Genomic DNA, 17,768 nt, shown 5'->3' on the forward strand with positions numbered 1-17,768 from the left:
TATGTATAGGAAGCTGAGATACTCTCACTGCCCTGCTCTGTGAGGGATGCCGCTGGGACCACTTCACGTCTCTTTACAAAGAGCAGATCTCCCGCACGCATCACTGTACAGAAGGTTCACCTGCACACACTTCCTCAAATGCTCTTGCTCTCAATGTCATATCTGCTGATTGAAATCTGGCTTCTCTCCTCAGGGAGTGCACACGAGGAGGGTTCTGTAACTTCATGCACCTGAAACCTATTTCCAGAGAGCTTCGCCGTGAATTGTATGGTCGCCGACGCAAGAAGTAAGTACTGAGCCACTTTACCAGGTGGTGTAAAAGCACTCTCCTGGAACCATGCTGAGCCTCTCTACCCCTGGTTCATCAGAACACCGCCCTCTGCCTGTGTTGTGAGGAGTCTGCCCTCAAATTAGTTTAGGGCACCCTCTTGTCCCTGTACCTAAGCTTTAAGCCTCCACCCTCAGTAACTTCTAGCGTCCCTCTCTAATCGTACGGTTTGAGCAGTCTTTCCTTAGAGTTCCTTAGGACATCTTCCCCCTCTCCCGCCCCCCCAAGTCCCTACACTGCAAGTAGTTTACCCTCTCATTATCATAGAGCATCCCTAGAGTAGCCTTGTTGTGAGCCGTTTAGCCTCCCAATATCTTAGCACATATTTCTTTAGCCTTTCTGTGAGCAGTCTACCTTCAGTGTCTTAGCCTCCCCCTGAACCTATGCTATGAGCAATCTACTCTAAGGTGGCTCTGCATGTTGTAGAGCATCTTTTGTGAGGGGTCCACCTGCACAATATCTTAGGACATCACTTGAGACAATGTTGTGCCAAGTCACGCCTCACGAATATTTGAGAACATCCCCTAACCTTATGTTTTGTGCAGTCTACCCTCACAAATATCTTAGAACATTACCTAAGCTTATGTTGTGTGCAGTCTATCCGTTCAATGTTTTTGAGCATCCACCTGAGAACGATGTGCAATCTACTCTCCCGATATCTTGGAGTATCCACCTAAGCCCATGTTGTAAGCAGTCTACCCTCACAGTACATCTGGGCACCCCTTCCCCTTTGTGTCCATGATCTGAGCAGTCTACCCTCACTTTATCTTGCAGCCTCCTCGTGTACTATCACACAGTACATCAGTCTCCTGGTGAAGTACACTATTTGTGGGACTAAGCCCATGTTCCCTTGCTAAACTCCTTCATTTAAACAAGTGACCTTTTGATGATATTAATATATGCTCAGTAAGTTACATTTTGGTATTTTTAATATTCAGTTTTTCACTTTCTTTCATTTGCACACAACGATTTCAATGATGACATGGTCTTTTTGTGCTCTACCTTCATTGGATACCTTTTTTCTGTCTTGAATTTATTTATTTGGTTAAAATCTTTCACCTCCGCTATGTAAGGAAAACTTTAAGTTCTGACAATAGTTGTTTGGAAACGGACCTCCACAAAGCCAGTGTTTTTATGTCTGGGAATCTTTTATTGGGCAATGTGCTTACCTTTTATAACAAAGTTTTTAAAGGACCTGTCTTCTGCCCTTGACGAGGAAGGGGCTGTAACTGCATGCAGGTCTTTTTTTCATCAAGAGTGGAGTTCTCACCATAATTCAGCCCTCCCTGTCACCCCTCCCCCCCCCCCCCCAACCACCCAAGGCTCTTAGCATGCCCCTTTGGAGGCAGGATGCAACTCTTTCTGCCAGGGTGGCAGGTTTTAACTTTGGACAGGTAGGTCCTGCAGATTGTTGAGCAGGGTTATACTTTACTTTTTTCTCGACTCCACCGCCCGTTAAGCGCACTGGCTGACACAGGGCCACCTGTCGCTCTTGCAGCAGGAAGTGCAGGCAGGTTTGTCTAAAGGCACCAGAAGTCGGTTTTAATTGTTAATCTTGCTACTTCTTAGTGTAAAAGGATGGTGGCCTCTCTCATTTTAGACCTCTCTATTCTTTTCTGCGAAAAGAGATTCAAGAGGCCCACCCTAACTCGGTCCTGGAGACTGAATTAGGTCAGAAAAGAGGCCTTAGCAGGTGGAAACCGTGGGCCACTAAAGCTTTTGAAGTCGAGAAGAGATGCCAATGATCCCTCAAGACTATATGGGAAGAGTTTGGCAATTTGTATTACAATCAATTTAGCAAATAAGTCCTGGTATAATGTATGCCTTCCTAGGGCCCATGTGGAAGCATATGTTCGATGGCATCTGTCGCTGTAGATACGCATGTTTTGCAATAGCTCGCCATCTGGTGTTGGGCCGGAGTGTTACAAGTTGTTTTTCTTCGAAGAAGTCTTTCGAGTCACGGGACCGAGTGACTCCTCCTTTTGTCTCCATTGCGCATGGGCGTCGACTCCATCTTCGATTGTTTTTTTTCCGCCATCGGGTTCGGACGTGTTCCTGTCGCTCCGAGTTTCGGAACGGAAAATTAGCTAATTTCGGAAGATTTTTGTCTGTATTGTTGCGTTCGGGATCGGCGTACTTAGATTCAACACCGCATCGAAGATCGAAGAGCTCCGGTGCCCTTCGGGGTAGTTTTTCGATCCCCCGTCGGGGCCTGGTCGGCCCGACCGCGTGCTGAAGAACGCCGATGGAACGGACCCCGTTCCGTTTCTGCCCCAAATGCCACAATAAATACCCCTATACAGACCAACACTTGGTCTGTAACCTGTGCCTGTCACCTGAGCACAGTGAAGACACCTGTGAGGCCTGTCGTGCGTTCCGGTCCCGAAAGACACTCCGAGACCGTCGAGCCAGAAGACTTCAGATGGCGTCCGCGCCGACAGCCCACCGAGAGTTCGAGGAGCAGGAAGAGGAAGGTACCTTCTCGATCCAAGAATCGGACTCCGAAGGATTCGACGATACACAAACCGTGAGTAAGACGTCGAAAACCACACAGAGGAAGATTTACAAGGCCCAGGGGACGCCACTGCCATCAGGCCATGGCTCCACCCATAAATTTGGTGACCGACCGTCGGCACCGAAAAAGGCCCAAACAGTGCCGAGATCGTCCGACTCCGGTCGAGACACTGGCACGCAGCCTTCTCGGGACCGAGAAAGTGCTGGAGACAAGCCTCGACACCGAGATGCCGGTGTGGACACGGCTCGACGCCGAGACAGCGGCACCGCAGAAGATCGACGCCGAGAGGTTTCGGCCCCGAAAAAGAAAAAAATCACCTCAGAGCCGAAAAAACACGCAGACATGGTTTCGGTGCCGAAACAAACTGCAAGCGACCCAGCTTCAGGCTCTTATACAGAAGAGCACTCGCTAACCTCCCAAATGCAAAAGCATAGGTTTGAGGAAGAGCTACAATCAACTGATGTGGACCATACGCAAAAGCGTATCTTCATACAGCAGGGGACAGGAAAAATAAGCACCCTTCCCCCCATTAGAAGAAAGAGAAGGTTGGAGTTCCAAACTGAACAGACACCACAACCAAAAGTGGTGAAAAGAGTTACCCCACCACCCTCTCCTCCGCCTGTGATTAACATCTCACCAGCACGAACTCCATCACACTCCCCAGCTCACACCACCATAAGCCAGGGTGACCAAGATCAAGACGCATGGGACCTATACGACGCCCCAGTGTCAGATAACAGTCCGGAGGCATACCCTACGAAGCCATCTCCACCAGAAGACAGCACCGCGTATTCTCAAGTGGTGGCTAGAGCAGGACAATTTCACAACGTAAGCCTCCACTCAGAACAGGTCGAGGATGATTTTTTATTCAACACACTCTCCTCCACCCACAGCTCATACCAAAGCCTGCCTATGCTCCCTGGTATGCTCCGGCACGCGAAAAATCTTTAAGGAGCCGGTCAAAAGTAGGGCAATCACACCAAGGGTGGAAAAAAAGTATAAGGCGCCTCCTACAGACCCGGTTTTCATCACTACACAGCTGCCACCAGACTCTGTCGTTGTAGGAGCAGCTAGGAAAAGGGCCAACTCTCACACATCTGGAGATGCACCACCCCCAGATAAAGAAAGCCGCAAGTTCGATGCAGCTGGTAAGAGTCGCAGCACAAGCTGCAAACCAGTGGCGCATCGCGAACTCCCAGGCACTACTTGCGCGCTATGACAGAGCCCACTGGGACGAGATGCAACATCTCATTGAACATCTGCCCAAGGACTTACAAAATAGGGCAAAACAAGTGGTTGAGGAGGGACAGACCATTTCCAACAACCAGATCCGCTCCTCCATGGACGCTGCAGATACAGCTGCACGGACAATTAATACATCTGTAACTATCAGAAGGCATGCATTGCTCCGAACGTCTGGATTTAAACCAGAGATTCAACAAGCAGTTCTCAATATGCCTTTTAATGAAAAAGAACTGTTCGGTCCAGAAGTGGACACAGCGATTGAGAAACTCAAAAAAGATACGGACACTGCCAAAGCCATGGGCGCACTCTACTCCCCGCAGAGCAGAGGGAATTACAGCACATTCCGTAAAACACCCTTTCGAGGGGGGTTTCGGGGTCAGAGCACACAAGCCAGCACCTCACAAGCAACACCGTCCAGTTACCAGGGACAGTATAGAGGAGGTTTTCGGGGACAATATAGAGGTGGGCAATTCCCTAGAAATAGAGGAAGATTTCAGAGCCCCAAAACCCCTACTACTAAACAGTGACTCACATGTCACTCACCCCCTCCACACAACACCAGTGGGGGGAAGAATAAGTCATTATTACAAAGCATGGGAGGAAATCACTACAGACACTTGGGTTCTAGCAATTATCCAACATGGTTATTGCATAGAATTTCTACAATTCCCTCCAAACATACCACCAAAAGCACAAAATTTGACAACACACCATTCCAATCTCCTGGAGATAGAAGTGCAGGCACTATTGCAAAAGAATGCAATCGAATTAGTGCCAAACACACAAATAAACACAGGAGTTTACTCACTGTACTTTCTGATCCCAAAGAAGGACAAAACGCTGAGACCAATCCTAGACCTCAGAGTAGTGAACACTTTCATCAAATCAGACCACTTTCACATGGTCACACTACAAGAAGTATTGCCATTGCTAAAACTACACGACTACATGGCAACTTTAGACCTCAAGGATGCTTATTTCCATATACCAATACACCCATCGCACAGGAAATACCTAAGGTTTGTATTCAAGGGAATACATTACCAATTCAAGGTACTGCCTTTCGGATTAACAACCGCACCAAGAGTCTTTACCAAATGTCTAGCGGTAGTCGCTGCACACATAAGAAGGCAGCAAATACATGTGTTCCCATATCTAGACGACTGGCTAATCAAGGCTCATTCGTTAATACAGTGCTCAAATCACACAAATCCTATCATACAAACCCTCTTCAAACTAGGGTTCACCGTCAATTTCACAAAATCCAAAATTCTGCCGCGCAAGGTACAACAATACCTGGGAGCCATAATAGACACATCAAAAGGAGTAGCCACTCCAAGCCCACAAAGAATTCGAAATTTCAACACCATCATACAACGCATGTATCCAACACAAAGGATACACGCAAAGATGGTACTACAACTCCTAGGCATGATGTCTTCATGCATAGCCATTGTCCCAAACGCAAGACTGCACATGAGGCCCTTACAACAGTGCCTAGCATCACAATGGTCACAAGCACAGGGTCACCTTCTAGATCTGGTGTTAATAGACCGCCAGACTTACCTCTCGCTTCTGTGGTGGAACAACATAAATTTAAACAAAGGGCGGCCTTTCCAAGACCCAGTGCCACAATACGTAATAACAGATGCTTCCATGACAGGGTGGGGAGCACACCTCGATCAACACAGCATACAAGGACAATGGAACGTACATCAAACAAAACTGCATATAAATCACCTAGAACTTCTAGCAGTTTTTCAAGCACTAAAAGCTTTCCAACCAATGATAGTTCACAAATACATTCTCGTCAAAACAGACAACATGACAACAATGTATTATCTAAACAAGCAAGGGGGGGACGCACTCCACGCAGTTAAGCCTGCTAGCACAAAAGATTTGGCGTTGGGCAATTCACAACCAAATTCGCCTAATAGCACAATTTATACCAGGGATCCAAAATCAACTCGCAGACAATCTCTCTCGAGATCACCAACAGGTCCACGAATGGGAAATTCACCCCCAAATCCTGAACACTTATTTCAAACTCTGGGGAACACCTCAGATAGACTTGTTTGCGACAAGGGAGAACGCAAAATGCCAAAACTTCGCATCCACATACCCACACAAACAGTCCCAAGGCAATGCCCTATGGATGAACTGGTCAGGGATATTTGCTTACGCTTTTCCTCCTCTCCCTCTCCTTCCTTACCTGGTAAACAAACTCAGTCAAAACAAACTCAAACTCATATTGATAGCACCAACTTGGGCAAGGCAACCCTGGTACACAACGCTGCTAGACCTATCAGTAGTACCCTGCATCAAATTGCCCAACAGGCCAGATCTGTTGACACAGCACAACCAAAAGATCAGACACCCAGATCCAGCATCGCTGAATCTAGCAATCTGGCTCCTGAAATCCTAGAATTCGGGCACTTACAACTTACCCAAGAATGTATGGAAGTCATAAAACAAGCCAGAAGGCCATCCACCAGGCACTGCTATGCAAGTAAATGGAAAAGGTTTGTTTGCTACTGCCATATTAATCAAATACAACCATTACACACAACTCCAGAACATGTAGTGGGTTACTTGCTTCACTTACAAAAATCTAACCTGGCTTTCTCTTCCATTAAAATACACCTTGCAGCAATATCTGCATACCTGCAGACTACCTATTCAACTTCCCTATATAAGATACCAGTCATTAAAGCATTCATGGAGGGCCTTAGGAGAATTATACCACCAAGAACACCTCCTGTTCCTTCATGGAACCTAAATGTTGTCCTAACTAGACTTATGGGTCCACCTTTTGAACCCATGCACTCCTGCGACATACAGTTCCTAACCTGGAAGGTGGCATTTCTCATCGCCATTACTTCCCTAAGAAGAGTAAGCGAGATTCAAGCGTTTACAATACAGGAACCTTTTATACAACTACACAAGAATAAGGTCGTCCTAAGGACCAATCCTAAATTTTTGCCAAAGGTTATTTCACCGTTCCATCTAAATCAAACAGTGGAACTTCCAGTGTTCTTTCCACAGCCAGATACCGTAGCTGAAAGGGCACTACATACATTAGATGTCAAAAGAGCATTGATGTATTACATTGACAGAACAAAAAACATCAGAAAGACTAAACAACTATTTATTGCATTTCAAAAACCTCATGCAGGAAACCCAATATCAAAACAAGGTATAGCCAGATGGATAGTTAAATGCATCCAAATCTGCTACCTTAAAGCTAAACGACAGCTGCCCATTACACCAAGGGCACACTCAACCAGAAAGAAAGGTGCTACCATGGCCTTTCTAGGAAACATCCCAATGCAAGAAATATGTAAGGCAGCCACATGGTCTACGCCTCACACATTCACCAAGCACTACTGTGTAGACGTGTTATCCGCACAACAAGCCACAGTAGGTCAAGCCGTATTAAGAACATTATTTCAGACTACTTCCACTCCTACAGGCTGATGCACCGCTTTTGGGGAGATAACTGCTTACTAGTCTATGCAAAACATGCGTATCTACAGCGACAGATGCCATCGAACTGAAAATGTCACTTACCCAGTGTACATCTGTTCGTGGCATCAGTCGCAGTAGATTCGCATGTGCCCACCCGCCTCCCCGGGAGCCTGTAGCAGTTTGGAAGTTACCTTCAATTATTTATATATGTATCATCTCAACCTTAAATAGGTGCATACTTAGTCACTCCATTGCATGGGCACTATTACTACAATTCAACTCCTACCTCACCCTCTGCGGGGGAAAAACAATCGAAGATGGAGTCAACGCCCATGCGCAGTGGAGACAAAAGGAGGAGTCACTCGGTCCCGTGACTCGAAAGACTTCTTCGAAGAAAAACAACTTGTAACACTCCGGCCCAACACCAGATGGCGAGCTATTGCAAAACATGCGAATCTACTGCGACTGATGCCACGAACAGATGTACACTGGGTAAGTGACATTTTCATTTCACATCCTTGACTTGCAGACCCACAGGCATGATTTGGTTCTTGGTAGGCCACAAGCATTTTCAGTTTGATGTACTCCCTTTTAGCCTTATCAGCACCCCATGGGTGTTCATGAAATGGTGGTAACAGCACCTCATCGAAGGTTGGGGGTTAGTGTCTTCCTCATACCTTGATGACTGGCTGTTGAAGTAGGCTTACCCCCAGGCAGTCACCAACCACCTCCAGACTACAGCAAATCTCCTGCCATCCTTCGGGTTCACTATCCGTGTACTTAAGGCACACCTGATCCCTTCGCAGACCCTGCCCTCCATTGGTTACATTGCAGTTTAGCACCCAGCACCCCACCGTGGATAGTCCAGGACATTTTAAGCTATGATGCAGATGTTTCAACCTCCGTCCTGGATCTCAGTATGATTGAGGGTCCTGGGACTGATGGCCACTTGCATCCTGTTGGTCAAGCATGCCAGATGCGCTCTGCAGTGTGATCTGAGGTCCCAGTGGGCACAGCACCAGGAGGGTCTTTCCAGTCTTCTCCATATTTTGGAGTTGACTGCACTAGATCTGCAGGTCTGGGTTAAAGGCAGACCCTCTTTGTTACCCCATCTGGAGCTCACAGTGATGACTGTTGCTTCGCTTCCAAGTTAGGACAGCAATCTGGAAGAAGTGGAGATCAGAGGTGTCATCTCCAGTGAAGGCCGACTCCTGTAGCTGACCTGCCCTCCATCAAAGGGAGGCTAGTGCAGGTGCTCACAGGCAGCACAACTACCAGGTGATCCTGCAGCATCAGGGTGCGTGGGGATTCATTGGCACATGGGTTGCCTGTCCTGGACATTTGGCAGGCGGCCACGTGGACGTCTAGAAACGTTCTCGAAGCACTACTGTCTGGACAGCCCAGACCATCGAGATGGGAGTTTTGCCCATTTGGTCCTGTTAACTTTTTTGTTTGAGCCAGTTCACAGATCCACTGCCTCTGAGGTACAGCTGGTGTATTGATTCAAAAGATGATGAATCTGCGATGCAAAGTGTCTTATCAGAAGGACAAGTTACCTTCCTTCAGTAATGTTCTTTCTGGTAGGCAGTCTAACCGTGTATTTCACACACTCTCGCCTTCCCGTTCAGTGAATTGGGCTCTTTCTTTTAATACGGTCCCACATCAGAAATCTGCACACTGGTCTTGAACGATCTGATATGACCTCTGCATCTGTGGACATGGATGGGTCAGAAAGCAGCATGTCCCTTCCAGTGCAGAACAGTGTTGAAGCAGACCCTCAACCCCTCAGTGTAGAGCCAACAGACAAAGAGTTACCATAAGGGTAACTTTATCCTTCTCAGGTGTGTCTTAATTAAATTCATAGACTAGCTTTTCCTCCTACCTGTTGGAGCAACAGGAATGGAAATGAGGATAGGGATGTTATATCTTCAAAATGGGCAGAAGGTCTGTAAGGAAATGGCTCCCTGTTGCAGTTACCCCCCACTTTTTGCCTGATACTGATGCTGACTTGACTGAGAAGTGTGCTGGGACCCTGCTAACCAGGCCCCAGCACCAGTGTTCTTTCACCTAAAATGTACCATTGTTTCCACAATTGGCACACCCCTGGCACACAGATAAGTCCCTTGTAAAAGGTACCAGTGGTACCAAGGGCCCTGTGACCAGGGAAGGTCCCTAAGGGCTGCAGCATATGTTGTGCCACCCTAAGGGACCCCTCACCTAACACATGCACACTGCCATTGCAGATTGTGTGTGCTGGTGGGGAGAAAAATGCAAAGTCGACATGGCATCCCGCTCAGGATGCCATGCACACAAAATACTGCCTGTGCCCCCTGTATTTTACCCAATTGTTCAGTGCAGGACTGACTGATCTGTGCCAGCCTGCTGCTGAGAGAAGAGTTTCTGACCCCATGTGGTGAGGGCCTTTGTGCTCTCTGAGGACAGAAACAAAAGCCTGCTCTGGGTGGATGTGCTTCACACCTCCCCCCTGCAGGAACTGTAACACCTAGCAGTGAGCCTCAAAGGCTCAGGCTTTGTGTTACAATGCCCCAGGAAACTCCAGCTAGTGGAGATGCCCACTCCCTGGACACAGCCCCCACTTTTGGCGGCAAGTCCAGGGGAGATAATGAGAAAAACAAGGAGTCACCCACCAGTCAGGACAGCCCCTAAGGTGTCCTGAGCTGAGGTGACCCCTGCCTTTAGAAATTCTCCATCTTGATTTTGGAGGATTCCCCCAATAGGAATAGGGATGTGCCCCCCCTCCCCCCCCCCCTCAGGGAGGAGGCACAAAGAGGGTGTAGCCACCCTCAAGGCCAGTAGCCATTGGCTACTACCCTCCCAGACCTAAACACACCCCTAAATTCAGTATTTAGGGGCTCCCCAGAACCTAGTAAACTAGATTCCTGCAAACCTGAAGACGAAGGACTGCTGACCTGAAGCCCTGCAAAGAAGACTGAGACAACTGCTTTGGCCCCAGCCCTACCGGCCTGTCTCCCCACTTCAAGAAAAACTACAACAGCGACGCATCCCCCAGGGTCCAGCGGCCTCTGAAGCCTCAGAGGACTACCCTGCAGCTAAAAGGACCAAGAAACTCCCGAGGACAGCAGCCCTGTTCCACAAAGACTGCAACTTTGCAACAAAGAATCAACTTTTAAAGACCACACGTTTCCCGCCAGAAGCGTGAGACTTTCCACTCTGCACCCAACGCCCCCGGCTCGACCTGCGGAAAACTAACTCTACAGGGAGGGCTCCCGGGCGACTGAGCCTGTGAGTAGCCAGAGTTGAGCCCCCATAGCGACGCCTGCAGAGGGAATCCAGAGGCTCCCCCTGACCGCGACTGCCTGCTTCAAAGAACCCGATGCCTGGGAAACACACTGCCCCCGCAGCCCCCAGGACCTGAAGGATCCGAACTCCAGTGCAGGAGCGACCCCCAGATGGCCCTCTTCCTAGCCCAGGTGGTGGCTACCCTGAGGAGCCCCCCCTTTGCCTGCCTGCCTGCATCGCTGAAGAGACCCCTGGGTCTCCCATTGAATCCTATTGTAAACCCGACACCTATTTGCACTCTGCACCCGGCCGGCCCTGTGCCATTGAGGGTGTACTTTCTGTGCCTCCTTGTGTCGTTCTCCCCCCCCCCCCCCCTTTGGGGTTGCCTTGAACCCCCAAACGGTGGGCTACCTTGGACCCAACTTTGAACCCTGTGTTTTACTTACCTGTGAACTTAACAAATACTTACCTCCCCCAGGAACTGTTGATTTTTGCACTCTGTCCATTTTTAAAATAGCTCATTGCCATTTTTGCCAAAACTGTACATGCTATTGTGGTGATTCAAAGTTCCTAATATACCTGAGTGAAATGCATTTCATTTAAAGTATAGTTTGTAAATCTTGAACCTGTGGTTCTTAAAATAAACTAAGAAAATATATTTTTCTATATAAAAACCTATTGGCCTGGAATTCTTTGTGTGTTCCTCATTTATTGCTTGTGTGTGTACAACAAATGCTGAACACTACCCTCTGATCAGCCTACTGCTCGACCACACGACTTCTTCTGTATGACACTGTGGGCGTAGTTAGGTAGAAAAAAGTTTATTCGGACATTTGTCCATAAAACATTCTAAACAATACATAAACAACAATTGCTATTTAAAATTGACTTAAACCCCATCCTGCCCACCCATCACCCCGCGCCTTACTGTAACTCATTAAAACTGATTAATATAACGTAAAAATAGACAATTTCTACTGCCACATCTAAGTAACGTATTTTTAACAGCAACTCTACAGCCTTCATCTTTTTAAAGTTTTAGAAACTTAATCCGGTTAGGAAGATAAAAGGCACAGTCCATACGTATATGCAACAAGGAACATCTTACGTTCAGGGAGCAGGGACAAAGACCTTCATTATCCTGAACCCTGGCCAACGGGAGCGGGATGAATAGATTGGATTGCATCCCACTCTTACCCTTAAAATTTTCATTCCGTAGACCTGGATCAGATACCTGTGCCAGGTAGGGAAAAACTGTCCATGCCTAGAGAGGGTATTGAGAAACTAAGTGAGGGTTTCTGACTTTGGTAAGGCAGGTCAAGAGTCACTGCCACCTTTGCCGCAGACACTTTCAGTACTTGTTTGCCTGGAAAAGGAGACCAGGTCGTAATTGTACCACAATCAGAATGTAGGACCTAAATCTCTCAATCTATTCCTTACTTCCCTTGCCCATCTTCATTCACTCCCTTGGATCTTATCCCAGCAGATTTGAGACCTTTATCACTTCACCATCCTCCGAGAGTTAAAAAAATCTTAAAGCCCGGGAAAATGCCTACAGATTCTAAAAGATCAGATTCATCTCCCTCATTATTCCCTGGACCATGGTGCCTGGTGGAAGCGCCCCCTCTAACCGTTTCCACTCACCAGAGGGATCAAGAGATAAAACCTCTGCAGTACAGTCCCATTTTCTCTACATAGGCCTTGAATAAGGGAAAACCCTCCATATTGCCTGTTTATAATGGACAAACAGCTAGCTGGCAGACACTACTATACCAATGTGTGCCCTACTTTAAACTCCTCCTAGAAGTCAAATCTAGATATTTAGTGGAGTCCACTAACTCCACATCCCAGGCGTATAGGTGCCAGCAAAAATTCTTAACTCTCTTACCGAAGACCAACAACTTAGTCTTATCTAGATTAATTTTCTACTGGTTCTGCTTACTAAATGTTTTGAGGGAGTATAGTTTCATCTGCAGGCCAATTGGGGTGCAGTCTGACAGCACCAAGTTGTGTGCATAAAACAGACGGGCAGTGTGCTGAGTCCTGACTTTAGGAGAGAAGTACTTTGGGATATGAAGGTAGGGAGGTCAGCAAGGAATAAACTAAAGGGCATGAGGTCTAAAACACATCCCAGCCCAGTGCCATTTTAAAGGGAATTTTCTGGCACATCTGGCCTGATATATAACATAACAGGTATTTGTAAAGCGCACATTCACCCAAAAGGGTATCTTGGCACTGAATAACAGATGTTTATTGTTAAACCAACTCCATGGTACCCATTTTTATCAACCTTGAAAGGATACAATGCTTATTGGGCCTGCCGGGATTTGAACCTGTGACCATGATGTCAAACACAGGCCCCTACAGGGGACGCATTAGTCCACTAAGCCACCAGACCGGGCATATCTAGCTCCACCTGGGCCCGTTTGTCGATGTGTAGAGTTTGCAATGCACTAGGGTTGTACAGAGGGAGCTCCCAGGCTGCATGTTTTCTCCATCGTTTCCCTGTCCACTGAAGCAAAAGCTGTCCGGAAGTCAACAAAACAGCCTTTGGTTTACTTCCAGAGCCTCCTGAATGATGGCCCAAAGAGCAAAGCAGTGGCCTATAGTTAAACAGTGCTCCCAAAGGCCCCCCTTGCTCCATTGGCATGCTCTTGGATTCTAATGCCCAGTCCTCCAACTTAGATTAAATAATTTTGGAAAACACCTTAAGTGAGATGTCCAAAAGGCTAAGTGGCCTGTAACAGGTGCTCCAACCAGTCCGTCATGAGCTACCAGTAGCTCCATGACCCCTTCAGAGTAGCTTGTGGTCCTGAGTTCATTTTAAGTAAGCACAGTGTAAGGAAATGCCTCCTTGGCATGGTTACCCCCTGACTTTTTGCCTTTGCTGATGCTATGTTTTGAATTGAAGTGTGCTAAGGCCTGCTAACCAGGCCCCAGCACCAGTGTTCTTTCCTTAACCTGTACTTTTGTATCCACAATTGGCACACCCTGGCATCCAGATAAGTCCCTTGTAAATGGTACCCCTGGTACCAAGGGCCCTGATGCCAAGGAAGGTCTCTAAGGGCTGCAGCATATCTTATGCCACCCTGGAGACCCCTCACTAAGCACAGACACCCTGCTTGCCAGCTTGTGTGTGCTGGTGAGAACAAAACGAGTAAGTCGACATGGCACTCCCCTCAGGGTGCCATGCCAGCCTCTCACTGCCTATGCAGGTATAGATAAGTCACCCCTCTAGCAGGCCTTACAGCCCTAAGGCAGGGTGCACTATACCATAGGTGAGGGCACCAGTGCATGAGCACTGCGCCCCTACAGTGTCTAAGCAATACCTTAGACATTGTAAGTGCAGGGTAGCCATAAGAGTATATGGTCTGGGAGTCTGTTTTACACGAACTCCACAGCACCATAATGGCTACACTGAAAACTGGGAAGTTTGGTATCAAATTTCTCAGCACAATAAATGCACACTGATGCCAGTGTACATTTTATTGTGAAATACACCACAGAGGGCACCTTAGAGGTGCCCCCTGAAACCTTAACCGACTATCTGTGTAGGCTGACTAGTTCCAGCAGCCTGCCACAACCGAGACATGTTGCTGGCCCCATGGGGAGAGTGCCTTTGTCACTCTGAGGCCAGTAACAAAGCCTGCACTGGGTGGAGATGCTAACACCTCCCCCAGACAGGAGCTGTCACACCTGGTGGTGAGCCTCAAAGGCTCACCCCTTTGTGCCAGCACCGCAGGACACTCCAGCTAGTGGAGTTGCCCGCCCCCTCCGGCCACGGCCCCCACTTTTGGCGGCAAGGCCGGAGAAAATAATGAGAATAACAAGGAGGAGTCACTGGCCAGTCAGGACAGCCCCTAAGGTGTCCTGAGCTGAAGTGACTCTAACTTTTAGAAATCCTCCATCTTGCAGATGGAGGATTCCCCAATAGGATTAGGGATGTGACCCCCTCCCCTTGGGAGGAGGCACAAAGAGGGTGCGACCCACCCTCAGGGCTAGTAGCCATTGGCTACTAACCCCCCAGACCTAAACACGCCCTTAAATTTAGTATTTAAGAGCTCCCCTAAACCTAAGAATTTAGATTCCTGCAACTTACCGAAGAAGAAGACTGCTGAGCTGAAAACCCCTGCAGAAGAAGAAAGAAGACACCAACTGCTTTGGCCCCAGTCCTACCGGCCTGTCTCCTGCCTTCTAAAGAACCCTGCTCCAGTGACGCTTTCTCCAGGACCAGCGACCTCTGAATCCTCAGAGGACTGCCCTGCTTCCAAGAGACCAAGAAACTCCCGAGGACAGCGGTACTGCTCCAAAAAGACTGCAACTTTGTTTTGAAGGAGCAGATTTAAAGACCCCTGCAACTCCCCGCAAGAAGCGTGAGACTTGCAACACTGCACCCGGCGACCCCGACTCGACTGGTGGAGAACCAACACCTCAGGGAGGACCCTCCGGCGACTCTGAGTCCGTGAGTAACCAAAGTTGTCCCCCCTGAGCCCCCACAGCGACGCCTGCAGAGGGAATCCCGAGGCTCCCCCTGACCGCGACTGCCTGAACTCCATTTCCCAACGGCTGGAAAAGACCCTGCACCCGCAGCCCTCAGCACCTAAAGGAACGGAACTCCTGTGCAGGAGTGACCCCCAGGAAGCCCTCTCCCTTGCCCAGGTGGTGGCTACCCCGAGGAGCCCCCCCTTTGCCTGCCTGCAACGCTGAAGAGATCCCTTGATCTCTCATTGATTTCCATTGAAAACCCGACGCTTGTTTCTACACTGCACCCGGCCGCCCCAGTGCCGCTGAGGGTGTACTTTTTGTGTGGACTTGTGTCCCCCCCCCGGTGCCCTACAAAACCCCCCTGGTCTGCCCTCCAAAGACGCGGGTACTTACCTGCTGGCAGACCGGAACCGGGGCACCCCCCTCTCTCCATTGAAGCCTATGCGTTTTGGGCACCTCTTTGACCTCTGCACCTGACCGGCCCTGAGCTGCTGGTGTGGTAACTTTGGGATTGCTCTGAACCCCCAACGGTGGGCTACTTTGGACCCAAACCTGAGACTTGTAAGTGATTTACTTACCTGACAAAAACTAACAAAAACTTACCTCCCCAGGAACTGTGAAAATTGCACTAAGTGTCCACTTTTAAAACAGCTTATTGTGTTTTATGTGAAAAGTATACATGCTAATGTAATGATTCAAAGTTCCTAAAGTACTTACCTGCAATACCTTTCAAATGAGATATTACATGTAGAATTTGAACCTGTGGTTCTTAAAATAAACTAAGAAAATATATTTTTCTATAACAAAACCTATTGGCTTGGGTTTGTCTCTGAGTGTGTGTTCCTCATTTATTGCCTGGGTGCATGTACAACAAATGCTTAACACTACTCCTTTGATAAGCCTACTGCTCGACCACACTACCACAAAATAGAGCATTATTATTATCTCTTTTTTGCCACTATCTTACCTCTAAGGGGAACCCTTGGACTCTGTGCATACTATTCCTTACTTTGAAATAGTGCATACAGAGCCAACTTCCTACATTGGTGGATCAGCGGTGGGATACAAGACTTTGCATTTGCTGGACTACTCAGCCAATACCTGATCACACGACAAATTCCAAAAATTGTCATTAGAAATTGTTTTTGCAATTTGAAATTTTTCTAAATTCTTAAAAGTCCTGCTAGGGCCTTGTGTTAGTCCCTGTTAGCATTTCCTTTTAGAGTTTAAAAGTTTGGTAAAAGTTTGAATTAGATTCTAGAACTAGTTTTAGTTTCTTAAAAAGTATTCCAACTTTTAGAAGCATAATGTCTAATACAGATGTGAATGTGGTGGAACTCGACACCACACCTTACCTCCATCTACAGATGAGAGAGCTAAGGTCACTCTGTAAACTAAAGAAAATAGCAATGGGCTCCAGACCTTCCAAACTACAGCTCCAGGAGCTGTTGGCAGAGTTTGAAAGAGCCAACCCCTCTGAGGATGGCAACTCAGAGGATGAGTATAGTGACTTGGAGGGTGATTCCCCCCTACCAGTCCTATCTAGGGATGACAGGGCCTCTCAAGCCCTGACTCCAAAAATAATAGTCAGAGATGCTGGTTCCCTCACAGGAGGGACCAACACCTCTGAAATCACTGAGGATAACTCCAGTGAAGAGGACATCCAGTTAGCCAGGATGGCCAAAAGATTGGCTTTGGAAAAACAGCTCCTAGCCATAGAAAGGGAAAGACAAGAGATGGGCCTAGGACCCATCAATGGTGGCAGCAACATAAATAGGGTCAGAGATTCTCCTGACATGTTGAAAATCCCTAAAGGGATTGTAACTAAATATGAAGATGGTGATGACATCACCAAATGGTTCACAGCTTTTGAGAGGGCTTGTGTAACCAGAAAAGTGAACAAATCTCACTGGGGTGCTCTCCTTTGGGAAATGTTCACAGGAAAGTGTAGGGATAGACTCCTCACACTCTCTAGAAAAGATGCAGAATCTTATGACCTCATGAAGGGTACCCTGATTGAGGGCTTTGGATTCTCCACTGAGGAGTATAGGATTAGATTCAGGGGGGCTCAAAAATCCTCGAGCCAGACCTGGGTTGACTTTGTAGACTACTCAGTAAAAACACTAGATGGTTGGATTCAAGGCAGTGGTGTAAGTAATTATGATGGGCTGTACAATTTATTTGTGAAAGAACACCTATTAAGTAATTGTTTCAATGATAAACTGCATCAGCATCTGGTGGACCTAGGACCAATTTCTCCCCAAGAATTGGGAAAGAAGGCGGACCATTGGGTCAAGACTAGGGTGTCCAAAACTTCCACAGGGGGTGACCAAAAGAAAGGGGTCACAAAACCTCCCCAGGGGAAAGGTGGTGAGACAGCCAAAAACAAAAATAGTAAAGAGTCTTCTACAGGCCCCCAAAAACCTGCACAGGAGGGTGGGCCCAGAGCCTCTTCACAAAACAATT

At 47.7% G+C, this 17,768-nt stretch overlaps 1 protein-coding gene across 9 annotated transcripts in view; it reads left to right on the forward strand.

Annotated features, from left to right (window-relative positions):
* U2AF1 (U2 small nuclear RNA auxiliary factor 1) overlaps nt 1-17,768 on the forward strand; it is a 122,794-nt gene that overhangs the window by 89,417 nt on the left and 15,609 nt on the right. For 8 of the 9 annotated variants that reach the window (XM_069202949.1, XM_069202953.1, XM_069202952.1 and 5 more), the window contains one exon: nt 194-286. The exons of the other annotated variant lie outside the window; for it this stretch is intronic. In XM_069202949.1, the coding sequence (XP_069059050.1) occupies nt 194-286 (93 nt within the window). The remainder of the gene's footprint in view (nt 1-193; nt 287-17,768) is intronic. 9 annotated transcript variants of the gene reach the window in all.

This window comes from Pleurodeles waltl, chromosome 8 (assembly GCF_031143425.1).
Source record: "Pleurodeles waltl isolate 20211129_DDA chromosome 8, aPleWal1.hap1.20221129, whole genome shotgun sequence".
NCBI lineage: Eukaryota > Metazoa > Chordata > Amphibia > Caudata > Salamandridae > Pleurodeles > Pleurodeles waltl.